A 25,712-nucleotide genomic window follows, 5' to 3' on the forward strand; every position below is an offset into this window, starting at 1 on the left:
GATCTCCTAGATATACACTGAACAAAAATATAAACGCAACATGCAACAATTTCAAAGATTTTACTGAGTTACAATTCATAGAAGAAAATCAGTAAATTGAAATGAAGTCATTAGGCCCTAGTCTACTGATTTCACATGACTGGGAATACAGATATGCATCTGTTGGTCACAGATACCTTAAAAAAAGTAGGGGTGTGGATCAGAAAATCTCCTTTGAATAGAGTCGATCAGGCTGTTGAATGTTGTTGGATATTGGCGGGAAATGGAACACTCTATCGTAGACGTCGATCCAGATCATCCCAAACATGCTCAATGGGTGACATGTCTGGTGAATATGCAGGCCATGGAAGAACTGGGACATTTTCAGCTTCCAGTGGGACAACATTCCACAGGCCACAATCAACAGCCTGATCAACTCTATGCAAAGTAGATGTGTTGCGCTACATGAGGCAAATGGTTGTCACACCAGATACTGACTGGTTTTCTGATCCACGCCCCTGATCTACTTTTAACCAACAGATGCATGCATATCTGTATTTCCAGTCATGTGAAATTCCTAGATTAGAGCCACATTTATTTATTTCAATTGACTGATTTCCTTATATGAAATGTAACTCAGTAAAATCTTTGAAATTGCTGCATGTTGCATTTTATATTTTTGTTCAGAATATACATTATATCACTGCCAAAAAATGTAAAATGACTTTAATGTGAAAATGTGTTTATTAGAAATAAACCCTTATTCATTCCTTAAATATATCAATGTACACTCAATATATTTTACCTGAACCACAAACACTTCCAAAAATAATAATATATCAATAATAATCCAGTATTTTGTCAAATCAAAACAGCCGAAAGAAACTACCAGAGATAGTTGTAAAATAAAATGTATATCTATTTATTTATAATATTAATGCCAAAAACATTAACGACAAACATTCAGGAGTTATGTCCATGTAGAATCCTTAGAACTTTCAAGGTTTTTGAACCAGATAGTAATGGAACACTCTGTATAACATGTATGTATCTGCATTGGACAGTAGGACTGTAGGCCTATATGTGTAACACTTACCGGATAGATACAAGACAACGCTACACTAAAATTCCATTATTCATTTCAACTGTACCCGCACTCCTGTGCACTGTGTGTGTATATACAGGATAGATAAACACACTGAGTGTACAAAACATTAGGAACACCTTGCTAACATTGAGTTGCACCCCATTTTGCCCTCAGAAAACAACCCAGAATCAAATCAAATTTATTTAGAAAGCCCTTCTTACATCAGCTGATACTTCTTACATCAACGTTCACCTTAAAAACCTCACTTTATAGTTCACATTTAGATAAAATATAATCTATACATTTGATTGCATTTGATGTACGTTGTATTACATAGCAGCAGCAGTAGCTGTTCAATTTCCTAATTAACCTCTGTGTTAGTATTTCAATTGGTCAACAATTTACTGAGTGTGTTTATACAGACAATTCTAACAAAGATTTTCATGACTAAACCAAGATAGACCACAGCTTGTCGTTTCCAAAGGGAACAAATTAGTCATAATGGGCAGAACAAGGAAGGAGGTGGGCAGAGCCAAGCACGCCCTAGCAATATCCTATTGGCGCATTCTAGAATATATCTGCATATTTCCGTTACGGAACGCCTACTCTGTGAAGTGCGCCTGTGCAATAACTCAATTCGCCTTTGCACTCCTAAACAGCGCAATTTTTTCAAACTTTTGAAAAGATTAAAGTCTACAAAAATTTGTCCACTCTGTTCATAATTTATTCTAGTTTTGGGAACAGAAAACTGTATTAAGATCAAATGTTTAATCAATTAGAAAATGTGCAGGAATGTTGGCCAAAATCCATCTTGTTCCATCTTCTCCCACTGCCCGCCAGAGGGCTTCCTCTCACTACCAGTGAGAGGAAACATCAACCGGTCTGTCTACCATATAGAATCCTCTAGGTCATAATGAACACTGTCTGTCTACCATATAGAATCCTCTAGGTCACAATGAACACTGTCTGTCTACCAAATAGAATCCTCTAGGTCATAATGAACACTGTCTGTCTACCATATAGAATCCTCTAGGTCATAATGAACACTGTCTGTCTACCATATAGAATCCTCTAGGTCATAATGAACACTGTCTGTCTACCATATAGAATCCTCTAGGTCATAATGAACACTGTCTGTCTACCATATAGAATCCTCTAGGTCATAATGAACACTGTCTGTCTACCAAATAGAATCCTCTAGGTCATAATGAACACTGTCTGTCTACCATATAGAATCCTCTAGGTCATAATGAACACTGTCTGTCTACCATATAGAATCCTCTCGGTCTAATGAACACTGTCTGTCTACCATATAGAATCCTCTAGGTCGTAATGAACACTGTCTGTCTACAATATAGAATCCTCTAGGTCGTAATGAACACTGTCTGTCTACCATATAGAATCCTCTCGGTCTAATGAACACTGTCTGTCTACCATATAGAATCCTCTCGGTCTAATGAACACTGTCTGTCTACCATATAGAATCCTCTAGGTCGTAATGAACACTGTCTGTTTACCATATAGAATCCTCTAGGTCATAATGAACACTGTCTGTCTACCATATAGAATCCTCTAGGTCATAATGAACACTGTCTGTCTACCATATAGAATCCTCTAGGTCGTAATGAACACTGTCTGTCTACCATATAGAATCCTCTAGGTCATAATGAACACTGTCTGTCTACCATATAGAATTCTCTAGGTCATAATGAACACTGTCTGTCTACCATATAGAATCCTCTAGGTCATAATGAACACTGTCTGTCTACCATATAAAATCCTCTAGGTCATAATGAACACTGTCTGTCTACCATATAGAATCCTCTAGGTCATAATGAACTGTCTGTCTACCATATAGAATCCTCTAGGTCATAATGAACACTGTCTGTCTACCATATAGAATCCTCTAGGTAATAATGAACACTGTCTGTCTACCATATAGAATCCTCTAGGTCTAATGAACACTGTCTGTCTACCATAGAGAATCCTCTAGGTCTAATGAACACTGTCTGTCTACCATATAGAATCCTCTCGGTCTAATGAACACTGTCTGTCTACCATATAGAATCCTCTAGGTAATAATGAACACTGTCTGTCTACCATATAGAATCCTCTAGGTCTAATGAACACTGTCTGTCTACCATATAGAATCCTATAGGTCATAATGAACACAGTCTGGTGGTGGTGCTCACTCTCTCAAGAGCAGACAGGTGTCTGTGGAGCGAGCCATCCAGATTTCTCAGGATGTCCATAATATCTCAAAGTTGGCATTGAAGCCCCCTGTAAAGATCCAGGCTTGTGGATCCACATGTGTGTGACCCCTGGGAACCAGGTGTGTTATATCTCAATGTCCACAGGCCTGATGTCTCCTGTCTTCTGCTCCTGGACCCAGAGCTCTCTGTCTCTAGCTGGGTCCACACTCTGTAACAGCTGGTCCACTGGCTCCATCGTCTGCAAGGACACGTGGAAAAACAGTCAATACCCTGTGTGTGTGTGTGTGTGTGTGTGTGTGTGTGTGTGTGTGTGTGTGTGTGTGTGTGTGTGTGCGTGCGTGCACGTGCGTGTGTGTTTGTGTGCAGATCTGAAAATATACAGAAAAACAAGGCATTGAGTGCTCTCTACTGGTAATACAATGTGGTGCTTGACTTACACTCTGGTTAAACATGTCCGTCTCGTGCCGTAAGGTGGTGTACTGACACAGATGCTGTCGTATCATCTCCACCCTCTCTACCTCCAGCCTCTCCAGCTCCTGAAGGACAGAAAGGATTGAAGGGATTATGGTTTTTGGATTACGTGATTCAGACGAATCCTTTCTGTAGTTTGCCAGACTCACTGATAGCCAGCCTCACTGTTCCTGAAGATGGCTGAAGTAGAAACAGACTAGCACCCAGGCTACCAAAGCAATACGCTACATACAGATTCACCATCAGTGAAAAGGAGGAAATACAAAGGAGAGTCTTACCAGGCTTGTGGTCACCATCTCCTCAAACCATTTGGACTGCGACTGGTTGTAAAGGTCGACACAGCGCATCAGGTCGTCTCCTGGTAGACAGAAAATACTGTTTTTGCCAAGCTTATCTCTGCTTTGGACACTGGCTGCACCTTTCTTTCCTCCGGGTTTATGAAGCTTGAAATGGTTGTTATATAACTTCAGGGGGAGTCAAAGTCCAAATATTAATTTACAAAAGCAACAACATTTGACATTTTACCAGTACATTTAAAGTCAATTAGCAGATGCTCATATTCAGAGCAACTTACAATTATTGCATTCATCTTAAGATATCTAGGTGAGATACATCACAATCGTATCAAGTACATTTACCAAAAACAAAGTACACTACATGACCAAAAGTATGTGGACACCTGCTCATCGAACATCTCATTCCAAAATCATGGACATTATTATGGAGTTGGTCCCCTCTTTGCTGCTATAACAGCCTCCACTCTTCTGGGAAGGCTTTCCACTAGATGTTGGAACATTGCTGCGGGGACTTGCTTACATTCAGCAACAACAGCATTAGTGAGGTCAGGCACTGATATTGGGCGATTAGGCTTGGCTCACAGTCGGTGTTCCAATTCATCCCAAAGGTGTTTGATGGGGTTGAGGCCAGGGCTCTGTGTAGGCCTGTCAAGTTCTTCCACACCGATCTCGACAAACCATTTCTGTATGGGCCTTGCTTTGTGCACGGTGGCATTGTCATGCTGAAACAGGAAAGGGCCTTCCACAAACTGTTGCCACAAAGTTGGAAGCACAGAATGGTCTAGAATGTTATTGTATGCTGTAGTGTTAAGATTTCCCTTCACTGGAACTAAGGGACCTAGCCCGAACCATGAAAAACAGCCCCAGACCATTATTCCTCCTCCACCAGATTTTATAGTTGGCACTTTGCATTCGGGCAGGTATTGTTCTCCTGGCATCTGCCAAACCCAGATTAGTCTGTCGGACTGCCAGATGGTGAAGTGTGATTCATCACTCCAGAGAACGTGTTTCCACTGCTCCAGAGACCAATGGTGGCGATCTTTACACCACTCCAGCTAACGCTTGGCATTGCATATGGTGATCTTAGGCTTGTGAGTGGTTGCTCGGCCATGGCTCGGCCACGGCCATTGTGTGTGGCTGCTCGGCATATTGTGCTGATGTTGCTTCCAAAGGCAGTTTGGAACTGGGTAGTAAGTGTTGCAACCGAGGACAGATTACTTTTATGCGCTACACGCTTCAGCACTCGGTGATCCCATTCTGTGAGCTTGTGTGGCATACCACTTTGCGGCTAAGCTGTTGTTGCTCATAAACGTTTCCACTTCACAATAACAGCACTTACAGTTGACCGGGACAGCTCTAGCAGGGCAGACATTTTATAAATAACTAAATGGATAACTAAATGGATAACTAAGTGGATAACTAAGTGGATAACTAAGTGGATAACTAAATGGATAACTAAGTGGATAACTAAGTGGATAACTAAATAGATAACTAAATGGATAACTAAGTGGATAACTAAGTGGATAACTAAGTGGATAACTAAGTGGATAACTAAATAGATAACTAAGTGGATAACTAAGTGGATAACTAAATAGATAACTAAATGGATAACTAAATGGATAACTAAGTGCATAACTAAGGCTCACACAACAACTTACTATAAGTTGATCTATATCTGATTTAAGTAGGTTGTTTTAGTCTTATAGATGATCAGATATCAGAAGTCTTAATCAGATAGTTAAATATTGATAATCTAATACACATTTCAGTCTGATACATTCCAATTAGCTTACATGGTAATACATACTGACAAAAACATGTTTGTAGTCTAACCTATCCTACTCATACAATAACATCAGATAGATACTTTTAAAATGACACAGATATGACACTAAAATGCCCAACTCCTCTGTTTCATAATGTTTTGCCTGAGACACAGAGATTATCCTAAATTGCATTTTTAAACCTCTTATCCAACACAGTGTTAAATTCCCTTAAGACCTAGTCATATTATGTAGTTGGAGAAATATAGTACAATGTGTTTAATTAATTGTCTTTAGTCAGGGAAGATAACATGGGAGACTACTGTCATAGCTGCCACACACACACTATCATCATCACCAATAACTGATGCTGTTTTTCACACAGACGGCGTAAGCAAGAAGGTGTGAGTGTGTGCGTTTGTGTGTGTGTGAGTGTGTGTGTGTGTGTGCGTGTGTGTGTACATGTATGTGTGCAAGTGTGTGCATGCACTGTTAGCTGTTTTGTCATTTTATCACTAACTTCCTCTATTAATCAACAGTATGCTACTGTATACACTGAATACAGTAGATTACTGTAGAATGCACAGTAACATACTGTAAATGTGTTTTACACTATTATTTATGGTGCATTGTGGGAAAATGTTTGAGGATGGGGAAAGAGTCTCTGGCTCATTAACATATTTAAGGCGTGCATTTTAAGAGGCAATATTTGTCGCATCCGTGAGTGAGAATACTCTACCCCAGCAGAATATGGTAATATACTGTATTTTAGGAATTTGACAAATGTCATGCTGTGGGTAACTGGTGCATGGAATCAGGCGCAGGAGAGCAGAGATGAGTGTACAAGGTAATTTATTCCACGAACAGCACCAGTATAAAACAAATACTAAAGGTGCGTGAAATTACCGGTCACTCGTAAATAACGGGCGTAATAACGAACCCGGCAAACAATAGCAGCCAACAAGTAACGACCTGAACATTATATACAAACACGCACACAAACATGGGGGAAACAGAGGGTTAAATAATGAACATGTAATTGGGGAACAGAAACCAGGTGTGTAGAAAACAAAGACAAAACAAATGGAAAATGAATCGGCGACGGCTAGAAAGCCGGTGACGTCGACCGCCGAACGAACAAGGAGAGGGACCGACTTCGGCGGAAGTCGTGACAACAAATCTTGGCCTGAAACTCTACAGTAACTTACTGGCCAATTGCTGTAATTCAGAATACAGTACCATGCTGCATTTTTGGAGTGCAAAAAAAATTTCAACACTTGTGGGTGCATGGTATTGTTGTTTCTCACTCATTAACATATTTGAGGCATGCCTTTAAGTGGCTATATTTCTATCACCCATTAGTGAGAGCTCTGTACTACCGTAAATTCCGGACTATAAGCCGCAACTTTTTTCCCAGGCTTTGAACCTCGCGGCTTAAACAATGACGCGGCTAATATATGGATTTTTCCCACTTTCAATTTTTTTTCTCCAAAAAAACACATTCTGTGACGTGCTCAGTTTTTTGCCAGCATGAAGCTTTCATTAGACCAATGAAATTGCCGAACGGGTTAAGGTCAAACAACTTTTCTGTTTACTGTTTAGATTAAATAGAGCGCTCTCAAACTTCCCATCATTCTGATTATGGTAGTCATTTTGTCACCCTCATCATGGCAAAGACACGGAGAAATGCATATGATGCAGCTTTCAAGTTGAAGGCGATTGATCTGGCTGTTGGAAAAGGAAATAGAGCTGCTGCACGGGAGCTTGGTCTTAATGAGTCGATGATAAGACGTTGGAAACAGCAGCGTGAGGAATTGACTCAGTGCAAAAAGACAACTAAAGCTTACTGCTAATTTATTTTTGTTACAAGCCGTGTTTCGTTAAAGCCTATTTATTTTTGTTACAAGCCGTGTTTCGTTAAAGCCTATTTATTTTTGTTACAAGCCGTGTTTCGTTAAAGCCTGTGTAAAGTTAATTTGTTTCAATGTACCGGTAGGCACCTGCGGCTTATAGACATGTGCGGCTTATTTATGTTAAAAAAAAAATAATAATTAAAATTCAGTGGGTGCGGCTTATATTCAGGTGCGCTTAATAGTCCGGAAATTACGGTAATTTAAGTGATATATGGTAGTGGTTCCCTAACAATTACATTTATTTAGGGAACAGATCAGAGTGGATGCAAGTTTCAAACCTTTAATGGTTGAGTGTTTAGCCATGTCCTTTTGATCTGTTCTGCCCAGTAGTCACTGTCAGTCACTGTCAAGCTTTGTTAAGGCCTAAAGTGCAAGTGATATGAAGCACCTAATATCAGTTGGTATAGTTAATATACAGTATAATACTATTAGCAATTGCTGATGTTATTTTCAATACAGTTCAACAATAAAGTACTGTATTGCTGTTTGCTATATATGCACTGCAGCATACTGTAAATTCTGGTGCATTGTGGATAAAAATTGTGGGAGGAGAATGAATTGGTGGCTCAATAACATATTTTATTGCATGCCTTGTAAATGGCTATGCGGTGCACCTGTTAGTAATATTCCGGTACCAATTTAAGGGATATATGGTAGTAGTTCCCTAACAATTAAATGTATATAGGGAACAGATCAGAGTCGTAGCGGGTCTTAGAGCGGTGGGAGTGAGATTTTTGGAAAGAGTGGATTCCTGCTTTTTTGCAGACCCATATGTTGTGTCAGGCTGGGTAAAGGACAAACTGGGAATGGTTACATCTGGGAAAGTTTTGAGAAGTGGAATCATTTAGATTTTTTGTGCATCCTCCACCCAGAGGAAGTGGGCGCTTCGCATCACACAGCTTGGAGCTCAACATGTGGCATGCTTTCCTCTCTGAAACAGGGCGCCGCTTAAATACTGTGATCTGTGAGGAAGCGTTGAGTATAGAGATGGATCAAATGAAAAATAATATTCCTGGTGTTTGCGATAGAGAAAGCACTGTGTGTCAACTGTGGGGGGTGGCCATGCAACGTGGGATCCGAAGTGCCCTATGAGAGAGACAGGTTGAGATTGCCACAGTTCGAGTTGGGGCAGGTTTCCTATGCTGAGGCAGTGAAGAGAGTAGAGGATAGCCCAAGGGTGAGTTATTTGACTGGGAGACCCCCCAAAGAGTAGGCCTGAAGAGAGAGAGCTCCAGAGAGGATGAGCTTTAGTAAGGTTGTATTTCTTGCGTTTTATAGCCATGGTGATCAACTGCACTGCACTGATGGAGCGGAATTCACAGAAGATAGATGTGGTAGTTGCAGCAGCAGAGAAATATTCTGGGGAGATTTTAGTACAGAATATCTACAGGAAGTATTGAGAGAAAAAGGGTTCCATCCTCCCAGGCCGACGGCCTGGTGTAGGATCTTTTAGGGCCAAAGTAGTGGGATGGGGTGGCTGGATTTTGGGGCATAGTGTATAGGTGCAGGGTTAGATAGTGGTGCAATTCTCCCATTCCCCTTTATCCAGTTTTTTTGTTTGTGACCAAAATGTGCAATTTACACTCCGACCTGCGAAAGGCAGCAACACAGCGTCTATTCTGCCGGAAAGCTACACAAAGAAGAATAAGTAGTAGTAGTAGTAGTAGTAGTAGTAGTAGTAGTAGTAGTAGTAGTAGTAGTGGTCATGGTAGTAGTAGTAGTAGTAGTAGTAGTAATAGTAGTGGTAGTGGTAGTGGTAGTAGTAGTAGTAGTAGTAGTGGTAGTGGTAGTGGTCATGGTAGTAGTAGTAGTAGTAGTAGTAGTAATAGTAGTGGTAGTGGTAGTGGTAGTAGTAGTAGTAGTAGTAGTAGTAGTAGTAGTAGTAGTAGTAGTGGTCATGGTAGTAGTAGTAGTAGTAGTAGTAATAGTAGTGGTAGTGGTAGTAGTAGTAGTAGTAGTAGTGGTAGTGGTAGTGGTAGTGGTCATGGTAGTAGTAGTAGTAGTAGTAATAGTAGTAGTAGTGGTAGTGGTCATGGTAGTAGTAGTAGTAGTAGTAATAGTAGTACTAATAGTAGTAGTAGTGGTAGTGGTCATGGTAGTAGTAGTAGTAGTAGTAGTAGCAGCAGCAGCAGCGGGTCTTAAACCTTTTAATGGTTGAATATTTACCCACGTAAATATTCTGTTCTGCTCTGTTCTGTTCTGCACTGCTAGTTTGGAAAGCTTTGTTTTGGCTCTAGAAGTGCAAGTGATATAAAACACCTAAGTATTGATTAATATGCTGTAATATGTAAATGCCTACAGCCAACCTGCTTGAATTGATCCCATAAAATAATGTAAAATACCAACATGATTACAGTAGCATTTACTTTATTCAGCATTGTACTGTGTCACTGCTCTGCAGTTTACAGTAACTTATAGGAAGCAGATTGCAAGTTACTGTGAATATTACAGGAACGTACTTTGCAATTGCCAGAGATGGAAAAGGTATTTTGTTATAAATACAAGATATTTTGAAGACCAATGTAGCCTTAACTTACAAAAACATTCCCAGTAACGGTTACATAAACGTTTTACTTGCTATGACTGTGATGTGTGTTTTGTTTTTTTAATCAACTTTAGATCAATGCACTGACTGTAAGATGCCTTGTTTGGGGGCATTAGAATAACACCCAGCAGTGTGCTTTGCAAGTCTTTGAGACCACAAAATCTACCAAAATAGCACTGCTAATAGCTCTACATTCAAAATGCTGTGATAAAAATGATAATAAAAGAGATTAAATTATAAAATAAATAAAAATATTTCTACACACTTTCTGCCTGGTTTAAGTCGTTTAAATTCAGAGTATACATTTATTTTTTAAATATATTTATTTCTTATTTACTCATACACAGATAGCAAAACCTCCCGCGACCCACCATTTGAGAATCGTTGGTTTAGAGTGTCTGTTTATCATGTCATAAACAACTTTTTGTTTGAAGTTAGCTAGCTATACCCTAGTCTCGCTTGGTCAGATTTGTGCTAGAATAACCTGTAATCTGCACAGATAAAACACTCAAGACTCCCAGATGGGGACGAAACAAGTAACACCAATATCAGTTATAACAAACATGTGAGTCTTTGACCCCACTGGCTAACCCCACAGTGACCTTTGATAACCTTTGGTTTGACCTTTGACCCGGCTCTAACCTGCTTGTGTGGATTTTCGCTGAGCCTTCTTGATGTCTTCCTCGATCTTGTTGCTTAGTTTGATCTCCAACTGCTGGGTTTTCACCTCCAAGTCCTTCTGTCTGTCCGCTAGAGCCTTACGGGCCTACAGAGATACATGCAGATCTTCAAATCAAATCAAATTTTATTGGTCACATACACATGGTTAGCAGATGTTAATGCGAGTGTAGCGAAATGCTTGTGCTTCTAGTTCCGACAGTGCAGTAATATCTAACAAGTAATCTAACAATTCCCCAACAACTACCTAATACACACAAATCTAAAGGGATGGAATAAGAATATGTACATATAAATATATGGATGAGCGATGGCCGAGAGGTAAAGGCAAGATGCAAACGATGGTATAAGATACAGTATATACATATGAGATGAGTAATGTACAATATGTAAACATTATTAAAGTGGCATTTTTTAAAATGACGAGTGATCCATTTATTAAAGTGGCCAGTGATTTCAGTCTCTATGTAGGCAGCAGCCTCTGCGAGTTAGTGATTGCTGTTTAGCAGTCTGATGGCCTTGAGATAGAAGCTGTTTTTCAGTCTCTCGGTCCCAGCTTTGATGCACCTGTACTGACCTCGCCTTCTAGATGATAGCGGAGTGAACAGGCAGTGGCTCGGGTGGTTGTTGTTCTTGATGATCTTTTGGCCTTCCTGTGACATCGGGTGCTGTAGGTGTCCTGGAGGGCAGGTAGTTTGCCCCCGGTGATGCTTTGTACAGACCGCACAACCCTCTGGAGAGCCTTGTGGTTGAGGGTGGTGCAGTTGCCGTACCAGGCGGTGATGCAGCCCGACAGGATGCTCTCAATTGTGCATCTGTAAAAGTTTGTCAGGGTTTTAGATGACAAGCCACACTGTCGGTGTGGGTGGACCATTTCAGTTTGTCTGTGATGTGTACGCCGAGGAACTTAAAACTTTCCACCTTCTCCACTACTGTCCTGTCGATGTGGATAGGGGGTTGCTCCCTCTGCTGTTTCCTGAAGTCCACGATCATCTCCTTTGTTTTGTTGCCGTTGAGTGAGAGGTTGTTTTCCTGACACCACACTCCGGCTGTCTCGTCGTTGTTGGTAATCAAGCCCACTACTGTTGTGTCGTCTGCAAACTTGATGATTGAGTTGGAGGCGCGCATGGCCACTCAGTCATGGGTGAACAAGGAGTACAGGAGGGGACTGAGCATGCACCCTTGTGGGGCCCCAGTGTGAGGGTTAGCGAAGTGGAGATTGTTTCCTACCTTCACCACCTCGGGGCGGCCCTTCAGAAAGTCCAGGACCCAATTGCACAGGGCGGGGTTGAGACCCAGGGCCTCCAGCTTGATGATGAGCTTGGAGGGCACTATGGTGCTGAATGCTGAGCTGTAGTTGATGAACAGCATTCTTACATGGTTATTCCTCTTGTCCAGATGGGGTAGGGCAGTGTGCAGGGTGATGGCGACTGCATCGTCTGTGGACCGGTTCGGGCAGTATGCAAACAGAAGTAGGTCTAGGGTGGCAGGTAAGGTGGAGGTGATATGATCCTTGACTAGTCTTTCAAAGCACTTCTTTGGCTGTTATAAGGTGTTATGAAGGCTTATAGCTGCTGAGTCTCCTCCTCCAGGTCCTTCTGTCTGTCTGTTAGAGCCTTACGAGCCTACAGATGCATTCCGATGTTATACAGGCTGGCATAAGGTTGTTATAAGCTGTTATGAATGCTTATAGGAAAGTAAATGGGGACATACTTCAGCGTATTGCACTAGGCTATTACTTTCTATTAGCCACTTGTGTGAATGCGTGATGAATGTCTAGATGACTAACCATAACCCTAGATGACTGATGGTGAGGAGATGACAGGTCTGTGATGAATGTCTAGATGACTAACCATAACCCTAGATGACTGATGGTGAGGAGATGACAGGTCTGTGATGAATGTCTAGATGACTAACCATAACCCTAGATGACTGATGGTGAGGAGATGACAGGTCTGTGATGAATGTCTAGATGACTAACCATAACCCTAGATGACTGACAGTGAGGAGAGGACAGGTCTGTGATGAATGTCTAGATGACTAACCGTAACCCTAGATGACTGACGGTGAGGAGATGACAGGTCTGTGATGAATGTCTAGATGACTAACCGTAACCCTAGATGACTGACGGTGAGGAGATGACAGGCCTGTGATGAATGTCTAGATGACTAACCGTAACCCTAGATGACTGACGGTGAGGAGATGACAGGCCTGTGATGAATGTCTAGATGACTAACCGTAACCCTAGATGACTGACGGTGAGGAGATGACAGGTCTGTGATGAATGTCTAGATGACTAACCGTAACCCTAGATGACTGATGGTGAGGAGATGACAGGTCTGTGATGAATGTCTAGATGACTAACCGTAACCCTAGATGACTGACGGTGAGGAGATGACAGGCCTGTGATGAATGTCTAGATGACTAACCGTAACCCTAGATGACTGACGGTGAGGAGATGACAGGTCTGTGATGAATGTCTAGATGACTAACCGTAACCCTAGATGACGATTGGTGGGGAGATGACAGTAGAAGCTGAAGTGATCGGTCCAATCTTTATTTATAGAACAAGGAAGTGGTAGTGTGTGTGGGTGTGTGTTGACAGGAAACGGTCTTAGTGGGGAGTTGTGGAATTTTAATCACGTCTGAGAAGATTCCTGAAATTCTACAGCTGCAAAGTAAGTGCAAGAACAGTTAATATTACGTTGAGTTCTGTATGTTTTATGAGTGTGTATTTGTGCCTCTGTGTGCATGTCTCTGTGTGTGTGTTTGTGTGTGTGTGCTTGTGTGTTTTTGTGTGTGTGTGTGTGTGTGTGTGTTTTTGTGTGTGTGTGTGTGTGTGTGTGTGTGTGTGTCTGTGTGTGTGTGTGTGTGTGTGTGTGTGTGTGTGTGTGTTTTTGTGTGTGTTTTTGTGTGTGTGTGTGTGTGTGTGTGTGTGTGTGTGTGTGTGTGTGTGTGTGTGTGTGTGTGTTTGTTGCGTCTCACTGCGTCAGGATGCGTACCTTCTCCACGGCTGAGTGTCGTCCAACCAGCTGTTTCCGTAGTTCTGAGATGTGATGATTGAACCGCTTCATGTCCTTCTTAAAGTTATCTCTGAACGTCAACAGAGGCTTCTCCACCTCACTCTGGAGCTGAAAGAGTTAAATAACAGAAGTTTAAAGGCAGACCTGTTTGGAAGGCCTATCCGTGAAGTTTTTTCCTGGTCAAGTCACATGGTTAACAAAAACAGCTGGCCTTTCCTACAAATAGATAATAAATAATGATACAGTTGTTTTGTTTTGTCTTGTTTTTTATGCCTGTATCTCATATCCTCACACAGCAAATGACTCAGTGTTCCCTACAATGTAAAACCCAATGTGTTGTCATTACTCAAAACTGTCATTACTACTGCACTTAAGATACACCGAAGGCCAGTTTATTAGGTACACTCATCTAGTACCGGGTCGGACCCTCCTTTGCCTCCAGAACAGCCTGAACTCCTCGGGGCATTGAAACATTGCTCAATTGGTATCAAGGGACCTAACATGTGCCAGGAAAACATTCCCCACACCATTACACCACTGCCACCAGCTTGTACCGTTGACACCAGGCAGGATAGGGCCATGGACTCTTGGCCCCATCCACTACTCAACTGTCCAGTGTTGGTGATCGTGTTGCCACTGGAGCCGCTTTTTCTTGTTTTTAGCTGATAGGAGTGGAACCCAGTCGTCTGCTGAAATAGCCCATCCGTGACAAGGACCGACGAGTTGTGTGTTACGAGATGTCGCTCTGCACACCACTGTTGTACTGCGCCATTATTTGCCTGTTTGTGGCCCACCTCTTAGCTTACATGATTCTTGCCATTCTCCTTCGACCTCTCATCAACGAGCTGTTTTCACTCACAGGACCACAGCTGACTGGATGTTTTTTGTTTGCCGCACCATTCTCGGTAAACCCTAGACACTGTCGTGCGCTAAAAGCCCAGGAGACTGGCCATTTCTGAGGTACTGTAACCGGTGCGTCTGGCACTGACGATCATACCACGCTCAAAGTTGCTTAGGTCACTCGTTTTCCCCATTCTAACATTCAATGTAACAGTAACTGAATGCCTCGATGCCTGTCTGCCTGCTTTATATAGCAAGCCACGTGACTCTCTGTCTGTAGGAGTGGGTGGTGTATCTAATAAACTGAGTACAGTTACTTAAAGTGATTTTGTAGTCATAATTCAAACCAAAAGTGTCACTGTGATCCTGTAGGAGGTCCAAATTTGAGTTGCATCAGCTTGATGTTTTTGTATTTGTTAGTGACAAAGACATGGTTGTTAAATTCATCAAGTTGAGTTCAACCAGGAGCTTCAGGCCACTTTGTTGAGGTAAAACTAGACACTCAAAATAAGGCCTTATGATATATGTAATATATTGTCATATATAGTTAGGCACACTGGGAAATATGCAAATTAGGCTTTGTGTTAAAACAACACCCCAAAGGGAGTTACCATAAAACTACAGGTATAATTTCCTTACACTGAGAAGGTTTAAATGCGTCAGCACTAAGCAAAGGATTAATTTAACACTGAAAAGTGTGGACCCGTATAGACACTGGAACAGTGTTAAATGTAACACTCCATGTTGATTCAATACTGTAGAATTTGCTGTGTAAGGATAGCTATTGCAACAAAAAAAATGAAATTCCCATTAGATGTGTATACAAGAGATGTCAATGATTTCCAGTAACAAAGTTGTCTCCTCTCTAAAATATAAAAGTAGGTCAATGTAGAGTTTGACTAGTGAACTGCTTAGATTCAACTGTAGAGTGTCGGCTGAGGACCAGGAGATTATTAGCGGGAGGGTGAAAAACAATCTATATGTGTCACAACGTCCACAGAAGGTGGCGCCACTCCCCGGTCGGGCGGCGCTTGGCGGTCGTCGTCGCTGCCCTACTAGCTGCCACCGATCCATGTTTCATGTGTCTGTTGGTTATGTCTGTTTAGTACGCACCTGTTCCTTGTTTGTAATTAGTGGGAGAGTATTTAGTTTGTCTGTTTCTTGTTTGGGATTTGTGCGGGATTGTTCTGTGTTACGTTGAGGTGAAGGGCTGGATGATTTTTCCTATGTGTTTTATTTACACAACATTTTTGATAGGCTATAGGGTTGCCGGGCTGCGCCCCGTGTATTTTTTGAGTTTGGAGCTGTTCTCCCTCTTGGTTGTGGTTTGCACCCTGCCTAGTCGTTGTATTCACTCTGGACATTATTAAATATATATTCTACGGACATTTCGTCTCCTGCGCCTGACTCATCCGTTTCCTGCTCCTTGAGATACGTGACAATATGAATGATATGGCCAAATCAATCAATTAAGACAGTATGAAATTAATTAATGTACATTCTTGCAGTTGCAAGAGGAAATATTACTAAATTACTCCAGAAACCTGATTGAATAGGACACTAGGTATTTTAGGTTAAAAAAAGGTCTATGGAAGGGATAGAGGTCCATGAAGAATGTGTTGAAATCATTTCATCTCACCTAGATATTATCAAATTTCAATCAAATTTATTTATAAAGCCCTTCTTACATCAGCTGATGTCACAAAGTGCTGTACAGAAACCCAGCCTAAATATTAGACTCTTGTGCTGTCACTCATCTCTTCCACTCCTCATAACTCTCTCCTCTAAACCTCAAAAGTGGTACTAAATAAACCACATCTGTGTGTCTGTCTCCAGAGAATAGAAACACGTTGTTTCCTCCACTCAGTCCATCTGGGTTCCTGGCTGGAACCTCTCTCTTCTTTATGACAGTACATTACATATATCATAAGCAGTGGCGACCTGTCATTCAGGGCAGGTGGGGCAGAGTATGTTATTTTGGCTTTAATACGTGTCACATATCAGTTTGCAAACAATGAAATAAAAAATATAGATATCATTGAGTTAATAAAGCCGCATACAACCAGGCAGCTCCTAAATGCAGGTGTTTCAGCCTAGCTCAGTGCTTTCTGTGGTGGTGGGGCAGGCCAGCAGAAAATAGGAGCATTGCACCGTGATTGGCTCAGCATTGCACCGTGACTGGCTCAGTGTTCTGTCACTCATAGGAACACTACGTCACTACGTCATCATCATAAATCAAGTAGACAATCTACTGGCAAATCCTTTTAATCCTTGTCATATGAAGAGAAATAGTGAAGAGAAACTTTAGATAAAACGTATCGGTGCTCATCGGCCATAAACATTACACAACAAGTTGGAAGTCCGTACAAATTTTGAGCAACCGTGGCATTCAAACGAGGCTGCGATGAAAACTAATGGGACTGTAGCGACAGTGTTGGCATCAACATCCAGGGTGTAAGGCGCAACAGAACATTGTACTGTCTACACTCAGTTTGTTGTTTATATTAAAACTTTTAATTTTTAATCCGAACTAAAGTTTTGTTACTCAGGATTCCACAACGTGGTTAGCCTTTACGGCTGGGACTGCAAGTTTGTGTTCCTTTTTTTGTGTGGATTCCGCGAGTGCTAGCTGGCTGTACTACAGATACCTGTCGTCGTTGTGGGAAAGACTCATTGTTATCTTTTCGTAAAACAACTGGTTGCAGTAAAGAGCCAATCTGGATACTAAGGAGATCCTGATGGAAATCGACGAGTACCAACAGCTTTACGCTATGGAGGAACAACATACTCCATCATGGAAAGATCTGACCACCTCACAAAATAACTTTAATCTGACAAAATCCATGCAACACTGGAAAAGTTGTGCGAGGAGGTAGCAGGGCTAAGGGGGAGTTTGGAGTTCAGCCAGAGTGAAATTCTCATGCTCCAAAGAGAAAACAAGACACTCACAGCCAAGGTAAAAATCCACGATTCCAACATGGATTGTCTACTCAAGGAAAACAGGGTGATGAAGGAGTCGCTATTAGACATACAAAGTTGTAGCATGCGTGAAAATCAATTTTCTTCTGGGATTCCTGAGGACGCATCCAATAATCCAGAGGGCGCGATCAGAGAATTCATGCAATCCGTCTTGAAACAAACGGAGCGACAAGACCAAGGGTCCCCAGCCAATCATCGCAAAATTTGAACACTACCAACAAAAGGAGCTGAACAATAGCAGGGGAAGGGAGCTTAAAGGGACCAAATTCGCTCTCAATGACCAATTTCCAAGGCAGATAAACAAACGTCGTAAAAGACTGTATCCGGTACAAAGACAACAAAGGGAAGATGATAGGCGTGCCTTTATCATTGTGGACAAACTATAGATGGACAGCTATTCCGAGACAGCTCCATAACACTGTGGCTGTACTAGATTCTACAGGGACTTCAAGTTACGAAAAAAAACAAGTTTATATATGTTTACAACAAGCAAGGGGAAGATATCAGAATAGGGGCATTGGGGAATAATAACATATTGTACAGAATACATTTGTACTGTAGTGAAGCCGTCTCTAGAGTAATGCAAGGTCTCTTTCATGATCATGTGAAACGTCAATTGCTATGGAAATGCTGGGATGTGTTTTTCAATTATGTTAAAGGTAATTATGATGCAACTATGATGGTGATACAATATGGATTACAATTATCATCATGAATATTAAGGCTATAAGCACTACATGTTACACACATAGACACTCAACCATGCAAATTGGCAGAGTTATTATTTATTTGGACATCACACATTATATTCTTACTCTTGTACAGACATCATACACACTCTCACTATATCACATCCAATATCATACACATCAACCTACTCAGATTTGCGACACACATAATATCTTGTCTCAATTTTCTAACATCTGTGGCATTGGCTCACAGGTAAACAGGAAAGGGAATAAAACAAATATTGCTAGAACCTATTTTATTGAATTCTAAATATCAGATATTTGAAAGCTCTAGTCTTGACCTTCACAATACGTCTGAAGTACTAGTTATGGTAAATTTAGACTGAGAATAGTATCTAGTTATGGTAAGGGGTGAAATAAGTATAGCCAGTTATAATTGTAATGGTTTAGCAGATTATAAAAAAAGAGGCCCAGTCTTTACGTGGCTAAAAGAAAAGGAATATAACATATACTGTTTTCAGGAAATTCACTCTACATCCTTAGATGAAGTTATGTGGAAAAAGGAATGGGGTGGTCAAATCATTTTCTGTCATGGACAAAGGAACTCAAAGGGTGTGATGATATTAATTAACAAAAATTTCAATCTGAATGTGCAAATAGTCAGGAATGATTCGCAAGGAAGGTGGATCTTTTTGAATATGAAAGTGGACGAAAAAGAGATTTGGCTCATTAATCTGTATGGTCCAAATCAGGATGATCCACACTTCTTCGAAAACATTTATACCAATTTATTGAATTTACAGGCAACAAATGATCTAATCATTATGGTGTTAAGTACCTCAATGGACCGTAAAGGTAATCACTCTACAAACTATCATCACCGTGCCCTTAAGGAAATCACAAATATTATGGACATATTAGAAATAGTGGATATTTGGAGACTAAAAAACCCCGACCTAGTGAGATATACATGGAGGAGACTTAATCAAGCTAGTCGTCTTGACTACTTTCTTGTCTCTTTCTCTCTTGCATCAAAGGTTAAAAAAGCTTTAATAGGAGACAGAATGAGATCGGATCATCATCTAATTGGCATTCACATAACTCTTATAGATTTTCCACGTGGGCGGGGATATTGGAAATTTAATAAAAGTTTACTGGAGGACAACTTGTTTTTAACTAAGACAAAATAATTTACAACTGAAATTTTCCAGTATAATATAGGTTCAGCACATCCCCTTACTGTTTGGAATACCTTTAAATGTGCCTTCAGGGGTCATTCAATTCAATATTCATCAATAATAAAAAAGCAGTTTCTGGCTAAAGAGACAAGACTAAGAAGGGAAATCCATTAACTGATAGTACAGGTAGATAGCAATAAAAACAATACTACAGAGATACAAAATAAGTTAGAGGAAAAACAAAAAGAATTTGAGAAACTTATTCAAGAACGATCTAATGTAATCTATTACAAAAATAAAGCAAACTGGATGGAATATGGAGAAAACTGCACAAAATTCTTCCTGAATCTCCAATACAGGAACGCTAACAAAAAGAATTTGCAGAAACTCGTTACTGAAGACGGAGTCCTCTATGATTCTCCGAGTGAAATTTTAAAAGAGGAAGCTAATTATTTTAGGCAGATATTCTCTTTTCCGTCTCATCCTTTCCCACTGAATGAAGATTATGGTAAGGAATTCTTTCCAAATAATATAAAAAAATGGAAAATTAACAAATGTACAGAAAGATCAGTGCAAAGGCCAAATTACAGAGGAAGAACTGTTTGAGGCTATTATTTCCTTTCAGTATGGAAAAACCCCAAGGCTTCATTGGCCTACCGGTAGAGGTATATCAAGTATTATTTGATTTACTAAAAGCTCCATTGTTAGATTGTTTTAACTACTCCTATATAAATGGTAGTCTGTCAGGTACTCAGCAGGAAGGTCTGATTTCTCTATTATTAAAACAAGACCAGATGACAAATATAAAGACCCAGTCTATCTAAAAAAACTGGAGGCCCCTTATACTTCAATGTTGTGATGCAAAAATACTAGCAAAATGCATAGCACTCAGAATTAAAAGGGTTTTACCAGGTATTGTTCATCCTGATCAGACAGGTTTTCTACATGGACGATACATTGGAGACAATATACGACAACTACTAGAAATAATAGAACATCATGAAAAATATAAGAAGCCAGGAATGGTATTTATAGCAGATTTTGAAAAGGCATTTGATAAAGTAAGACTGGATTTTATTTACAAATGCCTGGATTTTTCAATTACGGTAATTCTCTTATAAAACGGGTAAAAATAATGTATAACAACCCCAGGTGTAAAATAGTAAATAACGGCTGCTTCTCAGAGAGTTTTGAATTGTCAAGAGGAGTTAAACAAGGGTGTCCGCTGTCACCATATCTATCCATTTTGGCCATCGAAATGCTAGCTATTAAAATCAGATCCAATAACAACATTAGAGGATTAGAAATCCAAGGCTTAAAAACAAAGGTGTCCATGTATGCCGATGACTCAAGTTTTATATTAAGTCCGCAAGCTAGATCCCTGCAATGTCTCACTGAAGATCTAGATAACTTTTCTGTACTCTCTGGACTAAAACCTAATTATGATAAGTGTACAATATTACGTATTGGATCCTTAAAAAAATACAACTTTTACATTACCCTGCAGTTTACCTATAAAATGGGCTGATGGTGAAGTAGACATAATTGGTATTCATATCACAAAAGATATAAATAAGCTCTCCACAATGAATTTCAATAGAAAACTAGACAAGATCCTGCAACCATGGAGAGGTAAATACCTGTCCATTTATGGAAAAATTGCCCTGATTAACTCCTTAGTCATATCTCAGTTTAGTCACTTACTTATGGTGCTGATTATTCGTTTTTCAAATCATATGAGCAAAAAATATTTCGCTTTATCTGGGATGCTAAACCAGACAAAATAAAACGTGCCTATCTATATAATGAATATGAATTGGGTGGGTTGAGATTATTAAATATAAAAGCACTAAACCTCTCTCTAAAAGCTTCACTAATTGAAAAGTTTTATTTGAACCCTAAATGGTTCTCAAGTAGATTACTAAGAATAGCTCATCCATTGTTTAAAAATTGCCTTTTTCCTTTGTGCAGATTGCCATGTCTCATTTTCAATGAATTGAAAATTATACTTTTTTCAAAGTATCTCTCTTTTTCAAACAAGCATTGCAGAGCTGGCTACAATTTCAATTTCATCCCCCTGAAAAGATAGAACAAATATTACAAGAAATATTATGGCTGAACTCAAATGTGCTGGTTGATAAAATACCTGTATTTATGGAAAATATGTTTGAAAAGGGTATTTTGTTCTTAAATTATATTGTAAATTGGAATGGTAGAGTTATGTCCTTCATGGAGTTATCAGAATTGTACGGAAAGGTCTGCTCAATCCAAGACTACAACCAATTGATTACAGCATTGCCCCAAAAATGGAGGAGGTTGGTGGCAGCGGGAAGAGGTAGGGAACTGGTCTGTCTGCCCAATATAAAGGATCAAAACTGGTGGAGGAATAAAAATAGCATAAATAGGAAAGTATACCAGTTTCATTTGAGGCCAGGATATTGACAACTGTGCCATACAGATTGCAAAATAGTTGGGAAGAGATTTTTTTTGTACCAATTCCAAGGTACAGGGTGTATGAGTTGAAATATAAAACAGTGCAAGACTTCATGCTTTTCAGCAAAAATTATTATATAGAACTCTTGCCACCAACAAAATGTTGAATATTTGGGGCATAAAATCATCGAAGCTCTGCAGATTTTGTTGTGAAGATACAGAATCAATAGACCATTTATTTTGGTATTGTCCTCAGGTAGCCTGTTTCTGGTCTCAGGTTCAGGAATGTCTGAAAATGCATAGCATTGATCTAAAATTGACCCTAGAAATAGTACTGTTAGGAGATCTGGAGAGACCAGGTCAGTCAATTACTAATATACTAATACTCTTAGTAAAAGTATGTATCTTCAACTCGCAATCTGTGGATTCTATTCGAGTAGATAGATTGAAATTGTACGTTAAACATCACAGCATAGTTGAAAGATATGTGTTGCGTAGAAACCCAGAGTCGGTGGCCAGCAGAGATAGATGGGATGGCCTGAGGGAAACTGATGGTTGGTATGTGGAATTGGAGACAAGTGGGAGCTGTGTGAGAGATAGAATGATAGAGTTTTTAAAAAATCAAAAAAGTCTAAATAAAACGTAATAAAAAGTACATTTGAATGACACTAAGTGGCAGTGTTTTTACAACTAATGCCGGTTTGCCTGAGGCTGATGCCGTGCAGGTGTTTGTACACGCATATATACACACCCTCATTCAAATAAACACATTCAAGAACACACACATACACATACATGTAATAGTGCCAGACATGCACACAAACATAGAGTTGGCATTGCTGTTATTATTTTAGTTGTCCTTGATGTCCTTTGTTTTACATTTATTTTTTATTTTTTACATTTGCATTGTTGTTTGCTGTTTTCTTCTGTCATTTCCTTTTTTCTCTTTAGTTCATTCTCTTGGTTGTTGGTGCATTGGGGGGTTCTTGGGGGGTGGGGAATGGAATTAATTGTATATATTTTTTTTTCTTCCTGGGGGGCTGTGGGAGGGTTCTCAAATGGTTGAGGGACAGCTATTGGGGAACTGTGGGGGGGATCTTGGAGGGTTCGGTTCACGTTTTTTGTCATGGTGGTAGATTGGTCAACATGCCCTTGACCAGGGCATTGACCCTGGATGCTTCTGTGTGTTGTTCTGAATGGGAATCTGTTGGATGACTGGTATGATGTAGTTGTTGAGCGGCTTCACTGCAAGTATATTGTATGTTTCGAATATTCAATAAATAAATAAAAACACATATTTTTTTCAGTTGGAAATCGCAAATTCAACAATGAGTTGTTTGGAAGGAATCGGTGGCAGTTGCTAACCACAAGCATTGGAACTGGGAAGTCGGGAATAAACGCACTCAGACTTGGAAAATACATTTTGAACGGTCATCCAACTCAGAATTGTAAATCTATCTCTTTCTTTGATGACAAAATTTGCCAAAGAAGGACCGCCACGCACAACAAAGTGAGTCCAAAAATGTCTTATATGCTGCTGCATAAATTATATAATATACCAGGTAGATATGGTCAGCCATATCAGCTATGTTTTTTAAAAAGGCAGTAAACGAGGCTGAATGAATTATTTCGCTGTCAGACAAGGCTCTGCTGATAGCCAGGTGTAGCAGTGGTAAAGATTCACTACATGGTGCTGAAAAGAAAGCTGTGTTGTTGGGACAGCTTTGTGTAGGCCCTAACAGTTTGTGGGCACCGCTTGTCATTATTATAGTGCAATTAATGTATTGTTTAGTGTTGTATTGTGTAGTGGCTTTGCTGGCATGTATAAAAAATGTTTTTGCCCCACCAAGATTTACATGCTAAAATCACCACTGATCATAAGGCTTTTCTTTGCGGGCCTAGTTATACCCTAACGTGATGTTATGTTTGATACTGGCGCTCCAAGGTATGCGCCGAAATCGCCAAGCAGCTAACTTCGAAGCAGTGTGCCGATGCGTGTATCACTCCATCAGATGCACGTCATCAATGACATCTGAAGCGTCGTTTGATCACGTGCTTTTTCAAACCGTCTGTTGCAAAATGCCCAGATCCCAATGAGTTCGCTGTGGGTGCTTTCTTCGATGAAGCTGCTTTCAAACATCGACCTCTAATGGATACCGTAGATACCGTGGATAGATTTAGTTAGGGTTTTGTAATTACACCTGACCGGTAGCTTAGCAGGTAGAGTAGGAAACTTTGGAACATGAGGGTGTGAGGTTGAATCCTGCTCAAGGTGCACTATTTTGAAAAGAGTTTTATGTGAATCCACACTATCTGCACTGTTGTTCAAATGATACATTTTATTTAGTATAGTATAAACGTCTGTCTTAAGCATCCTAAATTATGCCAAAATAGTTAACTTGAAGGCAAAAGGGAAAGCATGATGTAAGATGCAAACTTGATATTCCAACTGATTGTACGCTGCTAAAGCCAACAACTTAGTGCTGTGCCACAAAGATTTGATTAGGAAGACACATTTCAGTTGAATACATTCAGTTGGACAACTGACTAGGTATCCCCCTTTCCCTTTCCCTAAATCAGTAGAGGAAAAAAAGAGTATATCTGATAATTACACATTGCTATCTATTACTGACCAGCAGATGTCACTAATGTATATTGTGAACGAATAAAGAAGCTCAGAGTAATTAACCTATTTTCAAGACAATTGATTGGAAAGCCTCAATGCTTCCAGAAGCTTAGTTTCCCCATCACTAATGCTGGCTTGCAACGTGATGTGTAATTCCTATTGGAATCCAGCCGGAGGTAGGATATCCAACAAGTGGAATTGTTGATCACCTGCAACATGCATTCAGAATGAGTGCCAGGGCAGGGAAGACTGAATACTGAGACAACCTCAATAAACTGGAACAATCATCTCAGTAACGGGTGCAATACATCCAATTACTAACAGACTGGATTAGTTTATTAAGAAAACTGAATGTTATTTATCTTGTTCAGCATCAAATGTATCAACCAATCAATGTACATGCAAAAACACAGATACTGTATTACAGTTAAAGCACTGGTGGAAAAAGTACCCAATTGTCATACTTGAGTCAAAGAAAAGATACCTTAATAGAAAATGACTCAAGTAAAAGTGAAAGTCACCCAGTAAAATACTACTCGAGTAAAAGTCTAAAAGCATGTGGTTTTAAATATACTTAAGTATCAAAAGTAAATGTAATTGCTAAAATGTACTTAAGTACTGAAAATAAAAGTAAAAGTAAAAATAATTTCAAATTCCATATATTAAACATAATTTTTTTGTTTTTTTATTTACGGATAACCAGGGGTACACTCCAACACAGACACAATTTACAAACAAAGCATGTGTGTTTAGTGAGTCTGCCAGATCAGAGGCAGTAGGGATGACCAGGGATGTTCGTATGATACGTGCGTGAATTGGACCATTTTCCTGGAATGCTAGCCATTCAAAATGTAACAAATATTTTTGAGTGTCAGGGAAGATGTATGGATTAAAAAGTACAAAAGTGTCTTTAGGAATGTAGTGAAGTAAAAGTAAAAGTTGTCAAAAATATAAATAGTCAAATTAAGTACAGATACCCCCAAAAATGACTTATATAGT

The 25,712-nt window shown here is 39.9% G+C and overlaps 1 protein-coding gene across 1 annotated transcript in view; it reads right to left on the bottom strand.

Moving 5' to 3' along the window:
- Positions 1-704: 704 nt before the first annotated feature.
- LOC115163150 (growth arrest-specific protein 7-like) overlaps positions 705-25,712 on the bottom strand; it is a 117,481-nt gene continuing 92,473 nt past the window's right edge. The window contains exons 9-13 of the mRNA XM_029714813.1: positions 13,948-14,076; positions 10,910-11,033; positions 4,029-4,108; positions 3,717-3,815; positions 705-3,517 (exon numbers count right to left, since the gene is read on the bottom strand). Coding sequence (XP_029570673.1) covers positions 3,404-3,517; positions 3,717-3,815; positions 4,029-4,108; positions 10,910-11,033; positions 13,948-14,076 — 546 coding nt within the window. The 3' untranslated portion in view covers positions 705-3,403. The remainder of the gene's footprint in view (positions 3,518-3,716; positions 3,816-4,028; positions 4,109-10,909; positions 11,034-13,947; positions 14,077-25,712) is intronic.

The sequence above is a fragment of the Salmo trutta genome, chromosome 2 (assembly GCF_901001165.1).
Source record: "Salmo trutta chromosome 2, fSalTru1.1, whole genome shotgun sequence".
Classification (NCBI taxonomy): Eukaryota; Metazoa; Chordata; class Actinopteri; order Salmoniformes; family Salmonidae; genus Salmo; species Salmo trutta.